The 21,536-nt window shown below is 61.5% G+C and overlaps 1 protein-coding gene across 1 annotated transcript in view; it reads left to right on the top strand.

Moving 5' to 3' along the window:
* Positions 1–21,536, top strand: part of SRCIN1 (SRC kinase signaling inhibitor 1) — a 65,572-nt gene that overhangs the window by 11,887 nt on the left and 32,149 nt on the right. Inside the window, 2 exon segments of the mRNA XM_045837152.1 lie at positions 12,766–12,857; positions 12,859–13,074. Of these exon segments, the coding sequence (XP_045693108.1) occupies positions 12,766–12,857; positions 12,859–13,074 (308 nt within the window).

Raw genomic sequence — 21,536 nt, 5'->3', positions numbered from 1 at the left:
GGTGGCTTAGCTGTGACAGCTGCTTGGTTGTGAGACAAGGAGAGGTGGTCTTATAGCATAGCTCCACCAGTGAGACCACCTAGGAAAGCACTCTGGAAGGTTCTGGAGAAGCAGGAGGTGCTGGAGCGTGGGGCCTAGAGGTCTAACATGGGGAGGGACATCCTGAGACATGGCTGACTCCATCAGCTCCCATCAGGCCTGGCCTTTCCCTCCGGGAGCCTCTGCTGCCGTGATTCTTCTTCCGGGGACACCTCCCTTTGTCACCTCCCCGTCCTGCCCTCCCTTCGCCAGCACCTCCCCGAAGCACCCCTCCGGAACTACCCCTGATTGGCCCCTCTGAACTCCCACCCCCCGGTCAAATCTCTCCTGGCCTTGGTTCTGGACAAACAGCCTACTAGTCCACTTTACTCTTAGGGGCAGTGAGCTCGGTGCCTTCAGGAGTAGGACACAGGGAAGTAGTGAGTGAGGCAATAGGGGACGGTGGGGACTGCGGGGAAGAGAAAAGCACGGGGGCTCCTTAAAAGCACTAAAACTGCAAGAGAACAAAACAAAAGAAAACACCTCCTGCCAAACACAATGCCGGTGTCTCAATGCGACCTGTGTGTGATTCTCACGAAACTGTGATTAATGTATCTTGGCATCTTCACAATGCCCAGCACAGAGTGTATATGTACCACTTGTTTGCTGAGTGAATATATGACCGTACATGTGCCAGGCACTGTGCTAGATACTTTACATATTTATTTTTACCCATCTCCCTAAAGCAGACACTGGTTTCCCATTTTGCTGTTAGGAAGCTGTCAGCCAGAGAAGTGAAATGACTTGTTCAAGGTCACCTGTATGAGAAGTGGCCAAGGCAAGATTTGAGCCTTGGCTTGCTGTGTCCTCCCCACTCTGTTTGGTCAGGGGTGTGTGTACATGTGACACATGACACATGCATTCAGTGCACACCCCGAGAAATGGAGGCCAGTGGCCTCGAGGTTCACATGCACCGCAGGCCTTGTGGGGAGGCAGGGTTGAAGGAGATGAGGACTGCAGAGCCAGGGAGGGAGTCGGCACCCCTCCCTCCAGTGCACCCCTCCTCCCTCAGCTTCCGGTCCCATCCCAGCAGCCTGGCGATGGCAGCGCGGTGACAGGTGCCGAGCTGCGGAGATAAGAGCATTGCTGATTCCCCCGTAATTACTGTCTGATGAGACGCCAGAATTAGCCACTGTGCAAGCCTGGGATCCAGACACACAGTTGGGGCACGGTTAGGGGAGCAGCTAGGAGTGGGGGAGCTTCTCATCACAGGCCCGGGGCCCTGTGTCAGCGGGGCAGGGTCAGCGCCGGGAGAAGGAAGTAGGAGGGCAGGGAGGAAGCACTGCGTGGTTAATATGCATCAGATATTATCTTGTGGGCTGTGGTTTTCCAGTATTCAAAGTGTGGCCGGGCTATACCCCTGAGAGGTCTGGCTGCTGGACAGGGCCTCCGGGGCCTCAGGCCACGAACCAGAGAATTACAGGCAAAGCAGCCTGCGCCCTCAGACTCCTGGGCACACCCTTTGGTGCCTGGAGCTTGCATCAGCCTTGCTGGGGCTGTGAGGAAGAGGCTAAGACCTAGAGCAGACGCCTTGAATCTTTGACTCACTTTAGCAGGGTCAGGCACTGAGGGCAGGTGGAAGTGCCTGGAAGAAGCAGACAGATTCCGCTGACCTTGCCAGGAGAGTCACTAGTCCCAGGTGGGAGGAGTCTAGTTGGCCCCGGAGGCCTGAGGTCAGGGGAGGCCCGAGAGTGAGGAGCAGGAGGCACAGAAGGAACGTTCTGGTCCTGGAGGAGGGCTGTGTGTGCCCTGGGTATTTCTTTTCCCTGGCACGTATGCAGGGGCAGGAGGAGGGCTGGTGGGGACGGAAGCTGAAAGGGGTCCTTTGGGCTGCTCGGACCTCATCTGGACCATTGGAGTAGCTCTGAAGGCCACCAACTGAGAGGGGTGGGGATGACGTGGGGCTCACCCAACAGAGGGCAGTGCGGATGGCTGGGGAGGGGCTCACGCAGGCCACACAGAGAATTGCCGAGGTGGCGGGCTCAGGAAAGAGCATTTGAGTTCAGGTCCCTCCGTCCTCCTCCAAAGGAAGAAGTTGCGTCCCTGGGTCCCTGTGAGAGCCATGGACACAGACTCTGGAAGTAAGGAAGCAGGAGACCCACAAGGTGGGCGTCATGAGGTCTGTGTTCTTGGAGGTGCCCAAGCCCTGACGGCATGGCGTTGCTGGAACAGCGAGGACTTGCACTTCTGCCGTCTTGGCACAGCCGGTGGCAGGGGCTGGGAAGACCCTGCACCCAGCGAAGGTGTGAGAAGAGGGCTGGGGGAGGGCAGGTGCCCCAGAGGTTCTTTCAGGGCTGTGCCCCCCCGGCCCCGCCTGGGCTCTGGTGGCCCTGGGGCAGCTCTGCTCCCTGCCTCGCCTCTGGCTTCTCAGCAACGCCCTTGGGAAGAGTCCCTTTCGCTCTTTCAGACCTCGGAGAGGATGGGGTTGAGGGTCTCTGTCTTCTCTGGGGAAGAGAGCCGCGGGATAGATGGAGGAGACGCAAGGGGCTCTGGCCCGATGGCTAGCAGGAACGCTCAGGGATGCCTTGGAGGCAGAGTCAGCATCTTCCTCAGCAGCCGCAGGGTGCAGGGAAAGAAGGGGGATCTGAGCTGAGGACCCCTGCGACTGAGATCAGGCTCAACTTTGACTTTGGACAAGTCACCCCTTCCCGAACTTCCACTTCCTCACCTGTAGAATGAGGGGGGAGCAGCCGCCCAAGGTGACTCAGAACTGAGTGATACCGGCTGTCAGAGCCCTCATTCATAGACTGCCGTGGCTGGGGTGGGGGGAGCGTGGGTCGGGTCTTTTGCAGATAGTTGGAAGGGGAGACTGTGTGTTTCTCCTCTGTGTGTGCCTCCCAGCCTGTGCTCCACCTCCCTGTGTCCTGGGAAGGTTCTGGCTGGACAAGAACAGGGAGAACTTCTGAGAGACGCCCCTGGTATCTGGTCGGGCTTTCCAGGTCAGCCTGCACCCCGTGGTTGGCACAGAGCTCGCTGAGTCTCCTGCCTTCTCCAAGCCCCAGGCTGCCTTCCTTCTGCTTCCTCCAGTCTCTCGTGGTGCTAACCTGGACGTCTACCTTCTTGGTCAGCTTGCTGGAGCAATTAATGCAGGAGAGGGCTGAGCCCTGTCTTTCTTCCTGCAGCAGCAGGGGGAAGCAGGCCAGAGGCCCCCGCCCCTCGCCCTGGTGGAGGAGGCGGAGCACCGGCAGAGGCAGAGGCGGGCTGGGTACCCAGGCCTGACAGGAGCACCTCAGTCCTTGGCGCAGCCTTGTGGTTGAACACTGGTCAGAGTGGAGTGGCCTTGAGGTCACTAGGCCCATCCCTCTGTTTCGAGACAGAATGTAAGCACTTCCGCAAGGAAAGCCTGACGCTGACGAAGCAGGAGAGGGGCCGAGGAAGTCGCCTTCCTGAGCAGGTGCAGCTGGACCCAGGGTGGGCCAGTGGCGTCCCTGCTGTCTTGTACTGTGAGCTGGAGGTGCGCTGACCTGGCACTTGACGGGGTTCCCACGTGCACTGCAGTCTCTCAGGGGGTCTTACATGTACATGACATGCGTGCGTGGGCACAGCACCTTGTCCGTCCTTGCGGCATCTGAGACGGCAGCGTGGCGAGTCAGGGTGGCGTCTGCGCGGCAACCCCAGTCCTCTCAGGCCCAGGCGTGCCCTGTAGATGCCCGTGGGGGCTGCAGGTGAGGCGGTCTGTGGCTGCGCGTATGTGCTGGGCACGTGCCACAGTGCCCAAGTGTGACGATGGAAGTGTGAGCGAGCAGAAGTATGAGCCACTGAGGGCGCACTTGGACTCTGGGGGCAGCACGACCCCAATCGTGCTGGTGGTGGAGGGAGCCGCCTGGGTGCTGGCAGAGGAGACCTCCTAGAGAGAGCCTACGCCATGCGGGGTGGCGGCGCTGAGGAGGCTGTGGAGGGGACTCGCCCGGCGGAGGCCCTGGGTGATTACTGGGCAGTGACAACTCCCCCTGCGGTGAGGCGGGGTGATGGGTGGGGCTTCTCCCCCTCGCTTCCAGCAGATTGGGGTCTCTTCTCATGGGAACCAGATGCCTCCCTTTGGGCAGGCTTTAGGGGCACGGTAAAGGCCCCTTGCCCACACCCACTGCCCTGGCCTTAGCACCCTTAGGCTGGACCCCCCCCGGGGAGAGAAGTCTCTCTGGCAGCCTCACTGGAGTGGGGGCAGGGCTGGGAGCACGGACAGGCGTCTGCCGGCCGCTCTGCCCACCCCTGTGTTTGCACCCCTCCTTCCTCCGGGCCTGCGTTCCCCTCTGCGGCCTCTGCAAGGAGGTGTGCCGCTGACAGGACACCACCCCCAGGCATGTGACGGTGGGCATTTCCTGCGGGAGTCTGCCTGTTAACGCGGGGGCACCGTCTGGGCACATGAACCACTTCCAGCTTTCCCAGCAAAGGCTTGGGGCCTTGGGGTCTGACAGGGTCCCCTCTGCATTAGCCAGATTAGCCAATTAGCCAGATCTTCCTTAGTAGCTAAAAATCCAAGCCCCACAGCCCTGGCTCTGAGGACAGCATGCTGACAGTGGAGTGAGAGGCAATCAGGCAGTTGGGGGAGTCAGGGCGGGACTGTGCCCCTCTCACTCCCTGGGCCGGCGCCTCTGCACAGTGCAGGCCCCATGTGCCTGTCTGGGTGTCACAAGCTCTGAAAACAAAAACCAAGACCAAAGGAGCGGCCCGACATGCTCGTCAGCGGCAGAGCTGGGTCTGAACGGAGCTTTCTCACCCCCGATCCAGCGGTTTTTGGTGATGCCATGGCCTTGCTGGGTAGGGGGGCCGGGGTGCGGGGAGAAGAGGGGGTGTCCATCTGAAATTCTGGCCAAGGGGCTGGCGTGTTGGCTATTTTGCAAGGAGAGGGGTTGGGACACCACACAGGGACTCTGATTTCTGAGCGGTGAGCTTCCCCCCACCCCCCGGCTGGGATGGGCGCCTGGGGTGTGGCTGGGCTGTGACACACAGCTCTTCTTCTTTGGGGCCCAAGGGTCCATTTCCCACCTCACTGCTGATTCTTCCTAAGGAGGGTGTTAGGCGGTGCCCTCCGGGGGCCCGCCACCTGGAGGGGGGCTCCCTTGGCAATTGCTTTCTGGGAAGTGGCCTAGGGGGGTGGAAGAATCCTTGTCTCTGGGCGCCGGGACGCCTGGGTTCTGGTTCCGGTTCAGCCTCCAGCTCCTGTATGACCCGGTCAGGTTGGCTCTCCGTGTGTGGGCCTCCTTCCTGTGGAGGGCGTGTAGCTGGAGGGAGAGCAGAGCGTGGCTTTCAAGATGGAGAGAGAGGCGAGTAGAACAGTCTCGAGACATCACTCTTCCCAGCCTCAGGCTCGAGAGCTGAGGGGTTAGAGAGCCGCTGTGCTGTGTGCCCCGGGGACTGGGGAGTTGGGGGGGCGTGGGGTCAGGGGCAGTAGGGACTGCACAGCCATGCAGAGCCAGGGCCGCTGGTGCAGATGGTACTGAGGCCAAGCCTCACTCCTGAGCTGGCCTGTGGGTCTCTGCACCTCTCCCAGATCTGTCCTGTCCTGCAAGCCCCCCCAGTCTGGTTGGGGCGGCACCTCTGTCACCAAAGAGACCCTTGTCTGAGGGAGCTTCCAATCCGATGAGGTAACAGGAGCCCACCCCATGGCCCCTCAGAGAGGAGGTGCAGGCCTAGCCCTGAGCGACTTCCTAGACTTCGGGGGAGACGAGGCTCTGCCCCAGGGGAGCCCTAGTCTGATGGGGGAAGCGTGGGCCCCGCCCTGGGGAGGCTCGCTCTGAGCCAGCGGACGGAATCGGCAGGAGGAGTCAGCCTAGCGTTGGGCGAGGATGAAATGCAGGCGGAGGCGGCATCTGGCCGGGACGGTGTCCGCCCCTCCCCCAGGGCACTCAACACCCACCCCCCTCAAACTCTCTCTCCCTGGGGAAAGCCCCATGAGACCCAGCCCTCCTTCCTGCCGGCCCCCACCCCTGCAGGCCATGCAACAGCTCCTCCCAGGCAGGTGAGCTCTCCCTCCCTCAGCCCTGACAACGTCCTTTAATTAGATTCCAACTCGTTTACCAACTAAGTGGCCTTCTGTGGGTTTTAAATCTGTGCAAATTGGTTTGTATTTTTCTGCCTGCGTGAAGCTGTGACTGGCAGTGCCCTGCGGTCTCCCCTGCCTCCCGGCTCCCTCCGGGCTCTGCTGTCCCAGCCCCTCAGCCCACCTGGGTCTAGATGCCCAGCTTCCCTGGGGGCTGGTGGGCAGCAGGGCTTCCCGGGCATGGGGGTGGGGGAGACCAGAGGGTTGCGGGCCATAGCCCCAGTCTCCCTCTTCTCCTGGCACTAACCTCCCTAGACTCAGTTTCCCTGGCTGTCCCTCGGGGAGAATCAGCCTGCCCCAGGCCCTTCACGGTGGCTCTGTAGATTAGTGCTGGGTGCTGGTGAGGGGGCATCACACGTGTCACCAGCCAAGGCTCACCCTGCTTCTGGCACCCTTTTGCCTTGCCCGCTGCCCCCCACCCCACTACTGCAGCGCCCAGGTAGTGGTCCCTCTTGGGGGAGATGGGTTCCATCTGGCCTCTTCCCACTTCTCTGCCCTCCCTCTCACACTCGGGGGGGGAAGGGAGCTGGCCTTGCCTGGGGACCCAGTGGTGACAACTTGCCTGGCCTTGCCCCTGCCTCTTCAGTGTCTCTGCTGTCAGTTACCAGGAAGTCACCCTTATTATCTAACCATCTTCTCCATGCTTTTCAGTCAGCTCCCTTTCCTCCCAGGCCTCCCTGCCACGGGTTCCCCTCCCGCGTCCTTTCTATCTTCCCTTCCAGCCCAGGCAGGTTCTCCTGAGGTGGCTGACATTCAGGGGAGGTGGTGCTGGGTTGGTGGGGAATATGCAAACGTGGGGGGCAGGTGTGTGGGGGGGGTCTCTGCCCCGCCCCAGCCAAGAGCTGGACATGAAGCCCCGTCTCCCTAATTCTCAGTCCAGCTGCCTCTTCCTCTCTGATTGCCCTCCCCCACGGCCCGCCCCCACCTCTGCGGCTCTGGCTGGAGTGACAGGGAGGCTCAACAGGGTGCTGGGCATTAGCAATTTGGGGGGATATTACACAGGAATGTTTACAGAAAGGCAATTGCCCGGAAAATGACTTTGGTTGCTGTGGTATGGGGCGGAAAAGATAGTCTTAGCAAAGAGACACACGTGGGCTTCTGGTCCGAGGACCACAGACGGACAGGGGCAGAGGGGCATGGGCACACGGAGCCCAGAACCGGGGGCACCAGCAGGCAGAGAGACCTATGCCTTCACAGGGGGTCGGGCAGGGGATGATCCCCTCACGCGACCCAGGTGCCCCGAGGCTCTGCCAATCTTGACCTTTGGACTCTGGCCTCTGACCTCCCAGGAAGGTACACTTCATGACTGCAGCAGGCGCCCGGCAGGATGAAGTTGTCAGGCACAATCGATGGTGGCAGTCGCCTCGGGGCTCCTCCTGGGTGACTTGGGCTCTGCTTGCTCTGGCTGCAGACGGTGGGACCGGGGGAGCCTCGAGCCGCAAGTGTGTGTGCTCGGGCAGGGCACTGCGGGGTCTGGGGTCTGAGCCGGGCCTCCACCCTTCTGCAGTCCCCCCCTTGCTCTGTCTGTGGCCTAGCCAGGCCCTGTGGGCATCCTGAACTAGTAGTGCCTAGCCCCCACCTGCGCCCAGGTAGGGACACACCTGTGAGGCCTCTCAGCTCCCCAAGGGAGGGACCTTGACCAGCCTCTCAGTCTCCAGGGAGAGGGAGACAGGGACCTGAACCCCAGATCCTGAGCTGCTTGGGGACCTCACAACAGGGGCCCCAGAATCCTTTTCTCTCTCCAGGAGCTTGCGGCTTTGCTGTTCCCTCTCCTTCCTCCCCTCCCTCGCTCTCCTTCCCTCTCCCTCCCCCTCTCTTCTCCACATTCTCTTCCTTTGGAGATGATGTCATGTGTGAACATTGCCCACCGGCAGCCAGAGTAAATGGTGACATCTGGGTAAATACGCCAGGTGGGGATGGGCTTGATGGCTTACCAGACGGTGCCACGGAAACTTAGGGAATCTTAATTCTCATCATGAGTTACAGTGATCTCATGTACAAGAGTGCAGTGGAGGATAAAAATAAACCAGGCTCATAAATAAACGTGGAATTTGGAATTGGTGGAACAAATAACAATGTCGCCCTCTTCCCAAGCATCTGCGCCTTTCTCTGTAGCTGGCCACTGGGGGGAGCCCACCGCCTCCCGGTCACCCCTGCCTGGGCGTTCCCTTCCCCACGGCCCAGGCTGGGAGGGCGGAGCCCAGGGTGACCAGAGCGCCCCTTCCCCACCCTTCCCTTCCCCTTATTCTGAGCTGGGTTTCACCAGTCCCGGGCATCTTCCCTGTAGCTTGAATCTCTGACTCGAAAATTCACGGCTGGCTTTGCACACTGCGGGTCCTTGGAAAGAGGGCCACCCCCCCCAGCCCCAACTTATTTCTCAGGCTGCCCCAGCCCCTGCCCCTCAGAGGCCTTCAGTCTCAACACTCTGCCCCTTCCCCAGTGCACCCCAGCTCTGCTCCCCTTCCAGGGCCTCCCAAACCTTCCCCTTCCCTCAGAGCTCCCTGCCTCTGCCTCTCCACCTGAGCTCTTCGTTCCCCTGTCCCTGCCCCAGCAGAACACAGGAGGCCCCAGTGGAGTCCTGCTTACCCTCTCAAGGCCTCCTTGGCACCCCACCCCACCACACCCCTGCCCGGACACCTCCCTCCCTGCCCCCTGCCATTCAACAGGAAGCATCGATCTGCTCAGGGCAGCTGCTTGCTGGACTGGAATCGATTTCCTGGGCTCTCCACTGGGCTGCTCAGTCCAGGGAGGGTCAGGGAGGCTGTGAGGACTCGGGGGGTGGCTGGAGCGGGATCTGGGGTAATGAAACGGGAAGGCCATTCTGCTAAGGCTCAACAGCTCTGTGCCAGGAATGTCTTTAATTCAAAACCATGTACGTTTCCCTCCATTGTCTTGCCTGCTCCTCACTTGGTGCCCTCGGGCAGGGTTTAGGTTAACACCCCCATTTTACAGATTAGCGCCTTTGGGCTCCCTGAGGGAGAGAACCATCGGCAGACAGGATGAGCGAATGCCTGGCTAACCCAGGGTCCCTCAGGGAAGGAGCTGACTCCACATCCGGGGTGTCCCTGGCCTGGCTTTTTTCCTAGCCGTGCTCTGACTTCTGGTGGCTGGGCCGACTCAACGAGGCAAATTCTCGCCCGAGCCCTGGAGCTCCCATGGGCCTCCTTCTCCTAAGGGTGACAGGGTGGCCCCCCAACCCAGAAGTGCAGGCCCGTGCCCCCAGGCCACTGCAGCCCTGCAGGAGGGAGGGGGAAAGGGAGCTAGGGCCCTGGGCTGTGCGGGCACCTCACCTCCTTCCCAGCCTAGTTTCCGTGTGTGTCAAATAAAGCTGAGGGTCTGAAAGGTTCTTAAACAGACTCTAAAGCTTTTCAAATCAAAGCCCCTCCTTCCCACCCACCCCCCTCAGAGACCACTGTTGTACCCCTGCCTCCTCCCCTCTCTCTGACACTCCCCAGAACCCAGCTTCTGCCTCGTCCCCGACCCTCCCCTCTACCGACGCCTGGGCACCCAGGGGCGAGTCCTGACCTCGAGGAGGCAGGGAGGAGCTCGTCCTTGCTCACTGGCTGCTCAGGCCTGCTCAGCAGCCCCCTCTCCACCGCGGCTGCCCACGTGCCAGTTTTAGGACTGCAGCCACCAACAGGCTGCACGCAAGCACACATCCGCTGTCCCCGCCACCGCCGCTTCCCCTCTGCCCTGCCCACCGCCTGCTCTGGTAGCCCAGACCCCTCCCTACCAGCCCTGCCTCGGCCCCTTTCGTCCGCCTGGGAGAGCCTGGGTGACCCTGGACCTCGCCCCAGTCCCTGACTGTCTCAGGCGGGCACACTGTTTGTCCCACCCCGGACACCCTGAGGTCCCCCGAGGGCGCCAGGGAAGGAAGTGCTGGCAGGGAGGAGACTTGGAGACCAGTCCCAATCAGCGAACCCCTGTGTGTCCAGAGCTCTGGGAGGGGGGGGGCCACAAGCCTGGCTGGCTGGCATGACGGAGAGGTCCCTTGGGCTCGGCGGGGCTGAGCAGGGCTGTAGGGCTCCAGCAGCGGGGCCGTGGGCAGAATCCACCCGTCCTGGGCAGCGAGAGGGCTGCGGAGTGTCCAGGGCCCTTGGCCACAGCTCCTCAAGGGGAGGTGCTGGGTCCCCATGAAGATGGCCCCAGGGTTCCCAGCCTCGCTTGGTCAGGAGCCACCATCGTGAATTTCCTCCCTGTGAGGGAACCTTCACATGGGATTAACGGGGTGTGTGTTTCAGTAGCTCATACTGAACTTATGTAAATGTGTTTGAGTCCTGACTGGTGTGGCTCAGTTGATTTGGACATTGTCCTGCAAAGCAAAAGGTCACCGGTTCGATTCCTAGTCAGGGCATGTGCCTAGGTTGTGGATTCGGGCCTCGGTCGGGGTGCAGAGGAAACGGATCGATATTTCTCTTCTTCTCTTTCTCCCTCCCTTCCCTGTTCTCTAAATGAATGAATGAACGAGTGAATGAATAAATGAATTTACTTGAAAGGAAGCCTTGTCTCTCTGCTACCCCAGTGGATGATGTCTATGAAATCAGTGGTTGGACCTTCAAGTTGAGGTTTTTCTAATCCTTGTGAAAATAAAGATATAACTATTAAACTATTTTAAAAAAAGCTTCTCCCAAAGTGTTCTGTGCACATCAGGACCTCACTTTGGAAGCACAACAGAGGGTGGTGACTGTGATGAGAGGGACAGATGCCTGGGGGGACAGGAGGGAGAGACCCCAGGCCCGGGGCCAGGGGTGGCCGCAGGTAAACAAGGAAGAGTGCCTAGTGGGGTGGGGGGGAGGCAGGGCCCGGGGTGTCAGTGCTCCATCAATAAATGACTGTCGCTTTTCGGAAAAGTGCAGCAGGAGGGGCAGGGGTCAGAGCTGGCCTCCACCCCTCACTGTGGCCTTGGACATGTCACTGGACTTCTCTGACCTTGGTAGCCCCGTCTGGAAATGGGGCCACAGCAGCACGCCCTGACAGGGTTCCCGGGAGGCTCATAGGCCATGACAATGACCTTGAGACAGACCCTCGGCAGCTGCGGAACTCCGTGTGCACAGAAGCGGTTTTTTCCCTTGGTCTTGGTGGGAGGGGCTGGGCCCTCCTGGGCTGCGTCCCCCAGATCTACAGGCCTCAGCTGCAGCCGGGTGTGTGTGTGTGTGTGTGTGTGTGTGTGTGTGTGTGTTGGTCGAGGGGTGGCTTTTCCTGCAAAGTGGCTACGTTTCCACTTCCCCGCTCAGACAGGCAGGAGGTGGCCGTGGCCTGGCAGCCGTGGGTGTGTGCAGAGGGGGCTGACGAGCGGCTGGGCTGCATGGAGCCTGGCTGGGCCGCAGAACCTCAGCCTCCTCCTCTTCTGCCCCAGTTGGCCCTTCGGGTCAGCCCCTGTGTGGGGGAGTGCAGGGGTCTACCGCAGCGCCCGACACCCCCAGACCTACGCTACCTGTGGGGGGTGCTGTTTGAGGACGGTGGACTGTCTGGGGGTGGGGTGGGGGAAGCCTGCGTTTGTCTCCCCGTGGGGGTGACTTCCGGGGATGGGGGAGGGCAATCTGTTCGATGCTTAGGAGCATGGCTGAGGTTAGCCTCAGCAACTCCTGCCGCCCCCTGGAACACCCTAGAGCCACTGTCGCCTGCTGGGCGGTGGGGAGGTCAGCGCTGAGACTGGGGGGTCTAGGGAGCACAGGAGCTCAGGGCCGGCGAGCAGGTCTGTGGGGAAGGGGGGGGGCGTGCAGAGTTCTGCATGGGGACCTCAACCCCCGGCCTTCTCTTTCTTCGCTTCTGTACTGTCCTTTGTCCCCTGTGCGTCCCTCATAGATCTCGAACTCGTGTGTGTGTGTTGGGAGGGGAGACGCCCAGAAAGGACGGAAGGGTCCCAGAAGGAAGGCTTGATCTGTTCTGTCTGCTTTTTTCCTCCTTTGAGTTCGTCCCAAGTCCACCTCTCACTGTTCTCTCTGTGCCCAGCCTTTCTTGTCCGTCCATCTGTCTGTCTCTGGGAAGGGAGGGGAGAAAGGGTCCCACGCCCCGGCCCCTGGGCCTCCATCTCCTTGGGAAGCCCTGACTGTGACCTTCGACTTGTACCCCGCCCCCCACGCATCCTAGTCCCCGCCCTTTCTAAGCCAATCCCCAGCCCTCAGGACCAGAGAGTCCTGAACACGCCAGTCCCAGAGGAGGCTGGGGCCCCGGCCCCTCCTGACAAGATGCTCAGGAAAGGAAGACGGTTTAGGCTCCTTGGTACAGCTTTTAGGAAGCATTTAAAACGGAAACCCACCTCCCCTCACCTAGTCAAACCAGCATCAGGAAGGAGGAAGGGGATGCATGTCTAGATAGGTGTCCAGGACCCCGGCTTCCAAACCCTCTTCGCCCTCAAAGGACAGCACCTCACCTGCAGTCATCCCTGCCAACCCACCCGCAGAAGCGCAAGGAGCTGGACCCTGCCCCTGCTCTCCGCGCTCCGCCGCTCCGGGCTCACTATCCACCCCAGCCCTGCTTCTGCTCCTTATGTCCGCTAGAGGGGGGCGGGCCTCGCCTGCCTCACCCCGGCGCCTCTCCGCTATACCCAGGCCCGGCCCGCCCCTCCCCCAGTGACCCCGACGGGGTTGGGCCGCCCCAGGCCGGGCGCACAGTGACCCCGCCGTGTCCCCTCTCCCCTCTCGCAGATCCGGAGCGGAGCAGCCCCCCCATGCTGTCTGCAGACGATGCGGAGTACCCGCGAGAGTACCGGACCCTGGGGGGGGGGCGGGGGGGCGGCGGGGGGCGGCGGGGGCCGGCGCTTCTCTAACGTGGGGCTGGTGCACACGTCGGAGCGCCGGCACACGGTGATCGCGGCCCAGAGCCTGGAGGCGCTCAGCGGGCTCCAGAAGGCGGACGCCGACCGCAAGCGCGATGCCTTCATGGACCACCTGAAGAGCAAGTACCCGCAGCACGCCCTGGCCCTTCGCGGTCAGCAGGACAGGATGCGGGAGCAGGTGAGTGGGGGCCGGCTGCAGGCTGGGGCTGGGGTGGAGGCGACGGGCGGGCCTGCTGGCAGGGGAGGGGTCTGGCCCACGCTCCCTGGCCCCCAGGCTCATTCGGACTCCGAGAATTCTGAGGATTCTGAGAAGCGTCTGGGGCAGAGAGGGGAGGACTGGAGAGTTGGGCAGTTGCCTTGGTTAGCTTTTTCTGGAGCCTGGGGAGGGAGGGGATGGGGTCTCAGCCTCCAGACCTCCGCCTGCAGTCCTGGAATTTGGAGCTCGGGATTGGGCAGAAAGAGCCCAGCCTCTAATTCAAGCTCTTGAACTGGGCGGAGGGGCAGGAAGGCTGCCTTGGAGGAAGAGGGGCATCTTGAGGACTGGCTGTTCTGACTCTGGGGGTCCATCCAGAGGTGGCGTTGAGACCTTGGGGCTTGTCCCTCCGTGAGGGGCCCCTGTGAGAGCCTCAGCAGACCGGACGTGGTGTGTCCCCAGCTTCTGCAAGGACAGAGCCCTGGACTCTTGGGACCTTTCACCTCCTCCTCTCCCATCCTTCCCCCAAAACTCTCTGTGTAACTAGAACCCACCTCGCTTGTGCCTTGGTTTCTCTCCTGCCATCAGCAAGGCTTAAAGGGGAGTTGGGGCCCCTGCCTCCGGTCCAGGGCCTGTCTTGTCTCCTGCTTTATGGGGGGGGGGGACGCTTCCCTTGTCAACCTCTCCTGGACCCTTGGGTTCCTGGATGCATCTGTCCATCCAAGGATGACTTCTTGTCTGTAGGAAAGTTCCTTCCAGGATCTAGCCTTCTGCTTACAGTCCCTCACTGGGGAGGGGTACCCTGATGGCTGCTGAGACTCAGGTGTCATCTACCCTGGAAGAAGGGACCAAGAGCAGGGTGGGACATCCCATCAGCATCCTTTCCATCGAGTCTCGGGGTGTTGGCCCCTGCTCCCTTGCCTGTCTTGCTCTGTCCCCCCTCCCCAGGTACTGCGGGGTGTGGCTGGGGAAGGGGAAGAGAGTTCCTACCCAGTCCTCACCGCAGGGGATGAGGACGCATTGACTCGTTTCTGGTACCTCATCTGCCCCCTGATGTCACGCCCTGTTATGTCTGGATTTTACCTTATGTCTGGAGGGATAAGGGGGAGCTGAAGGAGATATGGCCCCCACTCTCGGGGAACTGCCCCCCCGTGGGTTCCCTCTGTGTGCTCCGGCTTGGGAGGAGGCAGCAGGGGCAGCTGTGGTCTGGATGGGGTGAAAGATGGTTAAACGCCAATATGAGGAGCCAGCCAGTCGGGAGAGGGTTTGGAGGAGGGGAGAGCAGATGGGCAGGCCTGGTCGGGAAAAGCTTCCTGGAGGAGGAGGTACCTAAACTAGGCTTAGAAGGGTGGAAAAGGACTGCTGAGGCATTGAGAGAGAGAGTGTTGTTGTAGAAGGTGTTGGGAAGGGGAGGGGAGCACAGGCTGGGGCATGGTTCGTTGGGGGCTGGCGCAGAAGGCTGGGGTGAGCGGGAGGTGTGGGGGCAGACTAGAAAGCGGGGCCAGGTGTGGTGGCTAGAAGGGCCGAGCTGGTTCTCCACGCTGAGGAGGAGGGGACGAAAGAGGGGCTAGAGGCAGGAGGAGGAGCAGGAAGGGTGTGCGTCCAGGAGGACTGAGGGGGAAGGCCTGGGCCCTTGGAGGGAAGACGGAACAAGACTTGTTGGCTGCCCAGCACTAAGAGGCGAAGACAGAAAAACCTGGGTGACGAGAGAGTGGGTGCCTTGGGGAGAAAGGAGAGAGCTGGGTGGGAGACAGGAGCATGCGGGAGGAGTGTGAGGAGGGCAAGGGCATTCACAGGATGTCGGTTGCACACCATTTGTACGGTTTGGGCTCTAGAGGGGCCACAGCTTCGGAGAGGGGTTGAGCGCCATCAAATCAGAGTGGAAGTGGGACCTGCTGTGCAAGGGTCAGGAGGGACGGGAGAGGAAAGGCATTGGGACTGGCCAGGATCCGTGGGTCCGTGGGGTCGAGGGCCCGTGTCTCGGGGTGTGGCGAGGTAATGGCCAGTTTCGGAGGAGACTGGAGGCGGGGAGGGAACGGGACCCTTGGCTGCAGACCTGCCTGGGGAGGTTCGGCCAGAAAAAGACCAAGTCGGCCAAGGCGGCGGCCGCAGGGGCAGCAGGGCCAGGAGAGACAACGAGGGCGTGTCTGAGGGCTTCCTCCGTGTCTGGCACGTTCTTCCGCATGGAGTAGGCATCAGTAAATACTCAATAAATGAATCAAAACACAGCCACTCACTATCAAATTCATCTGTTTACTCATCGGCTCACTGGTTCCCTCCCGTCGAGTGTAAGTGGGCAGGACCCACGGCGGGCTCGCTTGCCACGGAATGCTGCGTGCCTAAGTGCAGTGTGGCTCAGTAAATGTTTATGGGACGAGTGGGGATGAGTGCCCGTGAAGGTGCGGGGGGCGGGGGGGGGTAGGGGGGGCCATGGGGAAAAGCCCTGGAGGAGTCGGAAGGCCATGGGCTTGGAGCCTTCGGAGTAGGGTCGCCTTGCGGTGGGAGAGTTGTGTCTTCTGAGATGGCAGGGAAGGACGGTGCAGGGTGGGGGGAAGGGGCACCCCGGGGCGAGGACCCCTCGGATGGTTCTCACCACTGTGAAGCAGGAAGGGATGTCTTCAGTGAGGGGGCAACGAAGAATTGGAGGAGGAGAGAAGGGGGGAGCAGCTCCTGGTGGAGTGTACAGACAGGGGGTTGAGAAATGGAGGAAAGGACCTAGGCGTATCTGGTGGGGAAGCCTTTCCCCTGGGCTCAGCCAGCCCCGAGGCTGGCAGGAGAGAAAACTGTGCAGAAACAGACCAAGGGCTCCAGTTAGAGGCCCAGCCCCCCCAAGGGGCTAGCCAGTGTCCCCAGTCCCTCGGAGGTGTGAAGGAGCCCCCCTCCCTGCCCATCACAGCCCCCCCTCCCCAGCGGCTCCCGCCCGCTCCCCCTAATGGGGTGTCCCCCGCTTCGCACACACAGGTCGGCGGCTGGACCGTGGACCCCGTGTGCCTTCTCAGCTCCCTCTGCTCCCACCTCCACGGCGACTCCGCCCCCTCCGGGGCTGGCCAGCCGGCCCAGGTGAGTCACCCGCCTCCACCCCAACCCCAAACCCTTGTCGGAGTTTGGCTTTGGGGAGGATTATTTTTTGGAGGGGGGATATCCAGGACTTTTATTTTGCATCTCATTTTCATCCCCCTGGTTGCCTAACTCCTACCACTCCCTCCCCAAAGCTGTAGCCAGGTTTGGCTTTGGGGAAGAAATTTTTTGAGGGGGAATACTCAGGTTTTTTTTTTTAAATATTTTTTTTTTTGGTGTGTGTTCTTTTCTCCTTTAAACAGGAGCCCCTCCCCCACCCTCACCCCACTGGTTTTCAGGAGTCTCTTATGCCCTGAACTTAATCCCCACCCCGCTGCAGACCATCTCCCCACCCCCTCCCCACCCCACCCTTCCATTTCCGAGCAGACCCAGCCTCCCCCGATGTCCTACCACTAGGAAGTTCTTCATGATGTCTCTCTCCCATCCTTCTTGCCATGCTCAGGGCTTAGTTTCAAACTTTTAAGAAGACGTTGGCATCTGGCTGTTTGTTCTCAAGTTGTTTCCTGCTTCCCCGTCCAGCTTCATTGTCCCTGATGGGAAGCTGGAGCTTATCTCAGACAGGGGCACACCTGGACGGGGCTTGGGCTCCCAGCTCAGGCCAGGACACTGCCGTGGGAGAACAAGAGACACTCGAGGCCCCAACGGGGAGGCGGGGTCAGGGAGTCAGCGTTACTTGGAGGAAGGGCAGCCCCGAGGGGGCCTCGACTTGGTGGTCAGCTACAGCAGGCTGAGGAGGTGCAGGGTCCAGGCAGCCAGGGGCTAGTTAGTGTGGGTGCCTGCTCCACTTCCTCACACACCTGGCTTCTCCTGGGGAGAGGCAGCAAGGCTTGACCTTTTTTAAGACGTAGGGAAAAAAAAGTGTCAGCCCAGGGAAGGACCCGTCTCCAGAGCACCAGCGCTTCAGCTGAGTGAACTCAAGTCTGGCAACAGATGGGCGTGGCGCAGCATCACTCACAGGGCGCCCCGCCCCCTTCCTTTCCCAGCTTTCTGCCCCATCCATCCTGGCTGAACTTCCGGGAACGAGATGTGTCTGCCCCCAAGACTGGGTGGCAAGTGGGACAGCCTTGTCCCGAGTGGCCAAGTGCACAAGAAGGCCAAAACGGGGCAGGAACGGGGCTGGTGAGGAGGCAGGGGACAGGCGCACTGTGCCTGGGGCACGCAGAGGCCTCTCTGGATGGAGTGTCTTGGGGTTGGATAAGGCTGGGGTGATGAAGAGGAGTGAGGCTGGCCTTGACGAGGGGTTCGAGGCCTGCCCACATCTGCTCTGATGGAGGAAGGAGGAGAGTTTGAAGGGACCCTCGCCTGGAAACCCTGGAATTGTTGAGAGAAGTGGCTGTGCGCAGCACTGGGTCATCACTCCATACTCAGTGCTTACCAAACACTTCCCACTGCCCGTGGCTGAGCGGGAGGCTCCTCTTTGCAAAGTGCAGGACCAGAGATGTTCAGCAAGTACCAAAGTCACACAGCAGAGCAGGGTCGGAAGCCGTCCAGGAAACAGGCGTGCTAGGCCTCCCACACTGGGCTGGGAGTTGAGTCATGGTGGAACCAGTAGGGGGACGGTGCAGAGAGGACTGGTGGGTAGAGGCTGTGAGCTCTCGCAGTGGCGGGTTGGGGGACAAGACACTCTCCTTCCCCCACCCTGCGCCTGATCTTTGGAGAAGGGGGCATGGAGAGGACCCCGGGAAGGGAGCAGAGGCTAGATTCCAAACCGCAGCCCCTCCCCCGCTTCCACTAGGCTGTCTAACCTCCCTCCCTCCTTCTGCAACCCGAGTCCTGGGCTTAGGGCCGGCGTATCGGGTGACCGCGGCGACGCAGCCAGTAGCCTCTGCCGCTCCTCGGCGGGGCTGCGCCCGCGGGGCCGCGCCGGGGGAGGGGGCCGGAGAGAGGATGTGCACGGCGGCGCGCCGCGCTGCGCCGCGCCAGGTGGAGTCGTGGTTACCGAGGCGACCGGGGCCCGGGCCCGCTCGGCGGCGGCTCTCGCATTGCAGCAAAGGGCACCGGCAGCGGCGGCGGCGGCTGCGGAGGTGGCCGGGGGAGGGGAGAGCCCGGGCGGGTGGGAGTTGGGGCCACTCCCCCTCCCCTGCCTGACGCGGGACCTGGGGCTCGGGGGATACACCTGTGGCCGCAGGTAAGGGGGAGCGGAGCGGCTGCGGGGGTCCGGGTCGCGGGCTCAGGCTCTGCGGGGAGCCGGGGCAGGGAGATGGGAGGGCTGCTCAGCGGCTCCGAGGGGTGGGGGTGCGCAGGCCTTTGTGGCTCCAGATCCCTGAGAAACGCCCCCTTCACTCCCACACGGCGTTCGCCGTCTCCCGCGTGGGCTGGACCCCCACCCCGAAATGCGGTGGGTGACCCCTCCTCCAACCTCGGAAAGTCATGACCTTCCGGGGTGCGTTCTCGCCCCCCGCGCCGCTCAGGTCCCGCAGCTCCCCTCCCCCAACACACACACACACTGCGCTGGGAAGGGGTAGGGGCTGAGAGCGCCGGGAAGCACACCTGGGGGAGTCGCGCATGTGCCTCGCGGTGGGAGGTGGCGGCCTCGGGATGCGTTACGTAGCTCCAGCCTAGGAGGGCGGGTGTTTACGTGGACGCGTGTTCACAGGAGTTGAGAGGTGGGTGTGTGTGCTGGTCAACGAGGAGCCGCGGTATGAAGGGGCAGAGGTGCGACCTCCCCGGAGGATGCGTTGTAGCGGCTCGAGGCCAAGAAGGGTCACGCACCTGCCTAGCCTAAGGGGGCGTCTGCCCAGGAAGGGTCGGGACCTCAGCTGTCTAGCTGGGGTCAGGTTCCCAGGGGGCAGAACCTCACCCTCTCAGGGAACAGCCTTGAGAGGGACCAGCTGCAGGGGGTGAGGAAGAACCCCACTAAAGGCCCCTAGAGTGGGGGAGGAAGGGAGTAAACTCCCCAGCCCCCCCGCCCAGGGCAGAGGCTGTTCCCTCTTCTCTCCAGGGAGTTTGAGGACCCTCTGGCCTCTCTTCCTTCGGACTCGGAGTAGCCGCCCCTCCCCCATTTCTGAAAGCCTTTTCCCTGGAGAGTGGACGGAGGGCTTCCATCTCACCCTCTCTGAACTTCTGACATTTTCCCTCGCCCCTGTAAGATTCTTCCCTACAGTGGTTACCCTTTATTTTGCTTTCTCAGTGTCTGCTGGGAAAGGGAGACCCCTTCTTGACTAGAGCGACCAAGACAGCTTTGCCCAGGGACTGGAGGTTTTGGCTTGAGCTGGAGAGCCAGACCCCTCCTGGGCCCTTCCTCACCTCTGCCCTCCTTGATGGGCAGGGCAGGGGAAGGGGAGCGGGGGTGGGGGTTGCTGGGAAATTCTTAGGGAAAGGGCCCAGAAGGCTGAGCAGAGCTGGGTGCCAAGAGATGGAGAGAGCAGTGCTGGCCGAGGGTGTTCAGAGATGTCCCCCTCCTCCCATTTTCTTGGCATTCATTCCTGGTCAAATATTTGTGGAGGGCCTGCCGGGCACCAGGCGCTGTGGGGGGCCTGGCGGGAGGAGCAGACAACCGGGAAAGGGGCGAGGAGGTGGAGGGTGCTGGAGGTTGGACGGGGAGAGCCCCACCTTGGTGAACGAGAGAGGAGCCCTCTGCTCTGTCGCCCACAGCTGTCCCATGGGTTTAACACCCTGGAAATAGGCAGAGACAGCGGGTGGATGGCATCCCCATGGGCCTCTCCCAGGCTTGCTCCTCGAAGGACACTGAGTTGCCAGGAGACGGTCTCATTCCTGGCGGGTCCAACATAACATAGGGTCATTCTTCCCACTTGCCAAAGAGGAGGGTGGGCGGGATTCACGGAGGGCGCTATCCAGGCCAGCACCCGAAGGCCCAGGGCTACGATTGCAGCCTCACTCCAAGTTGGCCAAGCACAAACGAAGCGACCCTCCCATCTAGTGGGACTTGGCTGGCCTTTCCTGTGGCACTAGTGCCCCCCAGTCCTTTGCCCTGGTCCCTGCTTGGAACCCCTCCCTTGCAGGTCTGACTGCCCCATAGATGTGCCAGTCTTGGGACCCCGAGGCAGGCCCATGAGGGCATAGCCAGTACGGCTGTGGACAGGCCCCATCCCTGAACCCCTTCCAGAAGCAGGTGGGCCCCAGCCATCTGCACGTACTGATGGGATGTGTGGGCTTCGGGGGGCTGGATGGGGGTGGGGCATCTTCTGCCACTTTTGAATCAGGGGTGCATCTACCTGACACGTGGTGTCTGGGACATCATGGGCAGGGGATTTTGGCTGAGGTGGCCAGAGGCACGTGCCCTAGCTAGTGCAGCAAAGGAGGGACGAGACCTTCTCTTTGCACGCTTGTCTACTGCGGTGGGTGTTTCTGCATCTAGTGTGTATCTGTGCTCGTACGTGTGAGTGGGTCTCCTTGGCCCTCTGGGTTTCTGGGACTCTCTGGGGGACATTCTCGGGGTGTGACTAGGGCCGGTGCCTCTGCGTCTCTGCCTGGAGTGGCGCCTGCGGCGGGGTGTGTGTGAAGGAGTCAGGGCCCTGTGGGGGCTGCGTGTCTGTGCAGGAGTGGGGGTGGTCCACCTCCGAATATTTCCATCTCCGAGTGTGTTTGTTTCTGGGGTGGTTTCCAGCCGTGGAGGGCTTCTCTCGAAGCGCTTGTGTCCTTTTGTGGGTGTGTTTTGTCACTTTGGGTATGCCTGTGGTGATGTCCCCGTCAAGGATGTCGTGGTGCAGGGGCTGTGGGTGGCCTGAGCATACACAGGGTGATGGTGGCGGTAAATGACAGACAGCCGCCTTCTCTGCAGAGCTGTCCGTCACCACGGGCACTGCAGACATGACTCTCATCATAAACCTGCCAGTGCCCTCTGCCTGGCTCTGCCTGGCCCCCACGTGTCCACTCGCTCTGTCGCCCCTCCCCTTCTCAAGGCAGCTGTGGCAAGAGCCTGTTACTTCAGCCTTGGGCCTCCCCTCCCCTTGGCATTTGTGGGCACCCCTGGCACCCGTGGGGGTGGCACATGTCCATGGACTGTTCCAGGCACTGGCTGGGGCACAGACTTTGCTGTCCCCTTTCCCTGCCTGCAATGTTACAATACTATTTTTTGCATCTCTGAGGTCCAGTGCCAGAGGGAGAGTTGGGGATGGTAGCTTAGACTGGGTAGACAGGAGTGTCCCTGGAGAGTGAACCAATTTACCCCCACCTTGGCCTGGCGTCACCCCCACCCTAAAAGGCCTCCATTCCAGCCCCTGTCCAACTCCTCTTTGTCACTAAAGCATTCAGGTGGCCCAAGACAGCCCAATGTTGGGTTCTCCTCCCAGTGGGGACCCTCAGTGTCCCTCTCCTCTGCCAGTGGCTCTGAGGCTCGGGGAATCTTGTTTGCTGGTGCCAGGCACCCCAGGGCCGGGCCATCTGCTGCCTCTTGTCCTCCCGCCGAG

The sequence above is a fragment of the Phyllostomus hastatus genome, unplaced genomic scaffold (genome assembly GCF_019186645.2).
Source record: "Phyllostomus hastatus isolate PE091 unplaced genomic scaffold, TTU_PhHast_1.1 phas_contig_210, whole genome shotgun sequence".
Taxonomy (NCBI): domain Eukaryota; kingdom Metazoa; phylum Chordata; class Mammalia; order Chiroptera; family Phyllostomidae; genus Phyllostomus; species Phyllostomus hastatus.
Note: the sequence above shows the minus strand (reverse complement) of the source record. Positions and strands in the feature narration are given on the sequence as shown.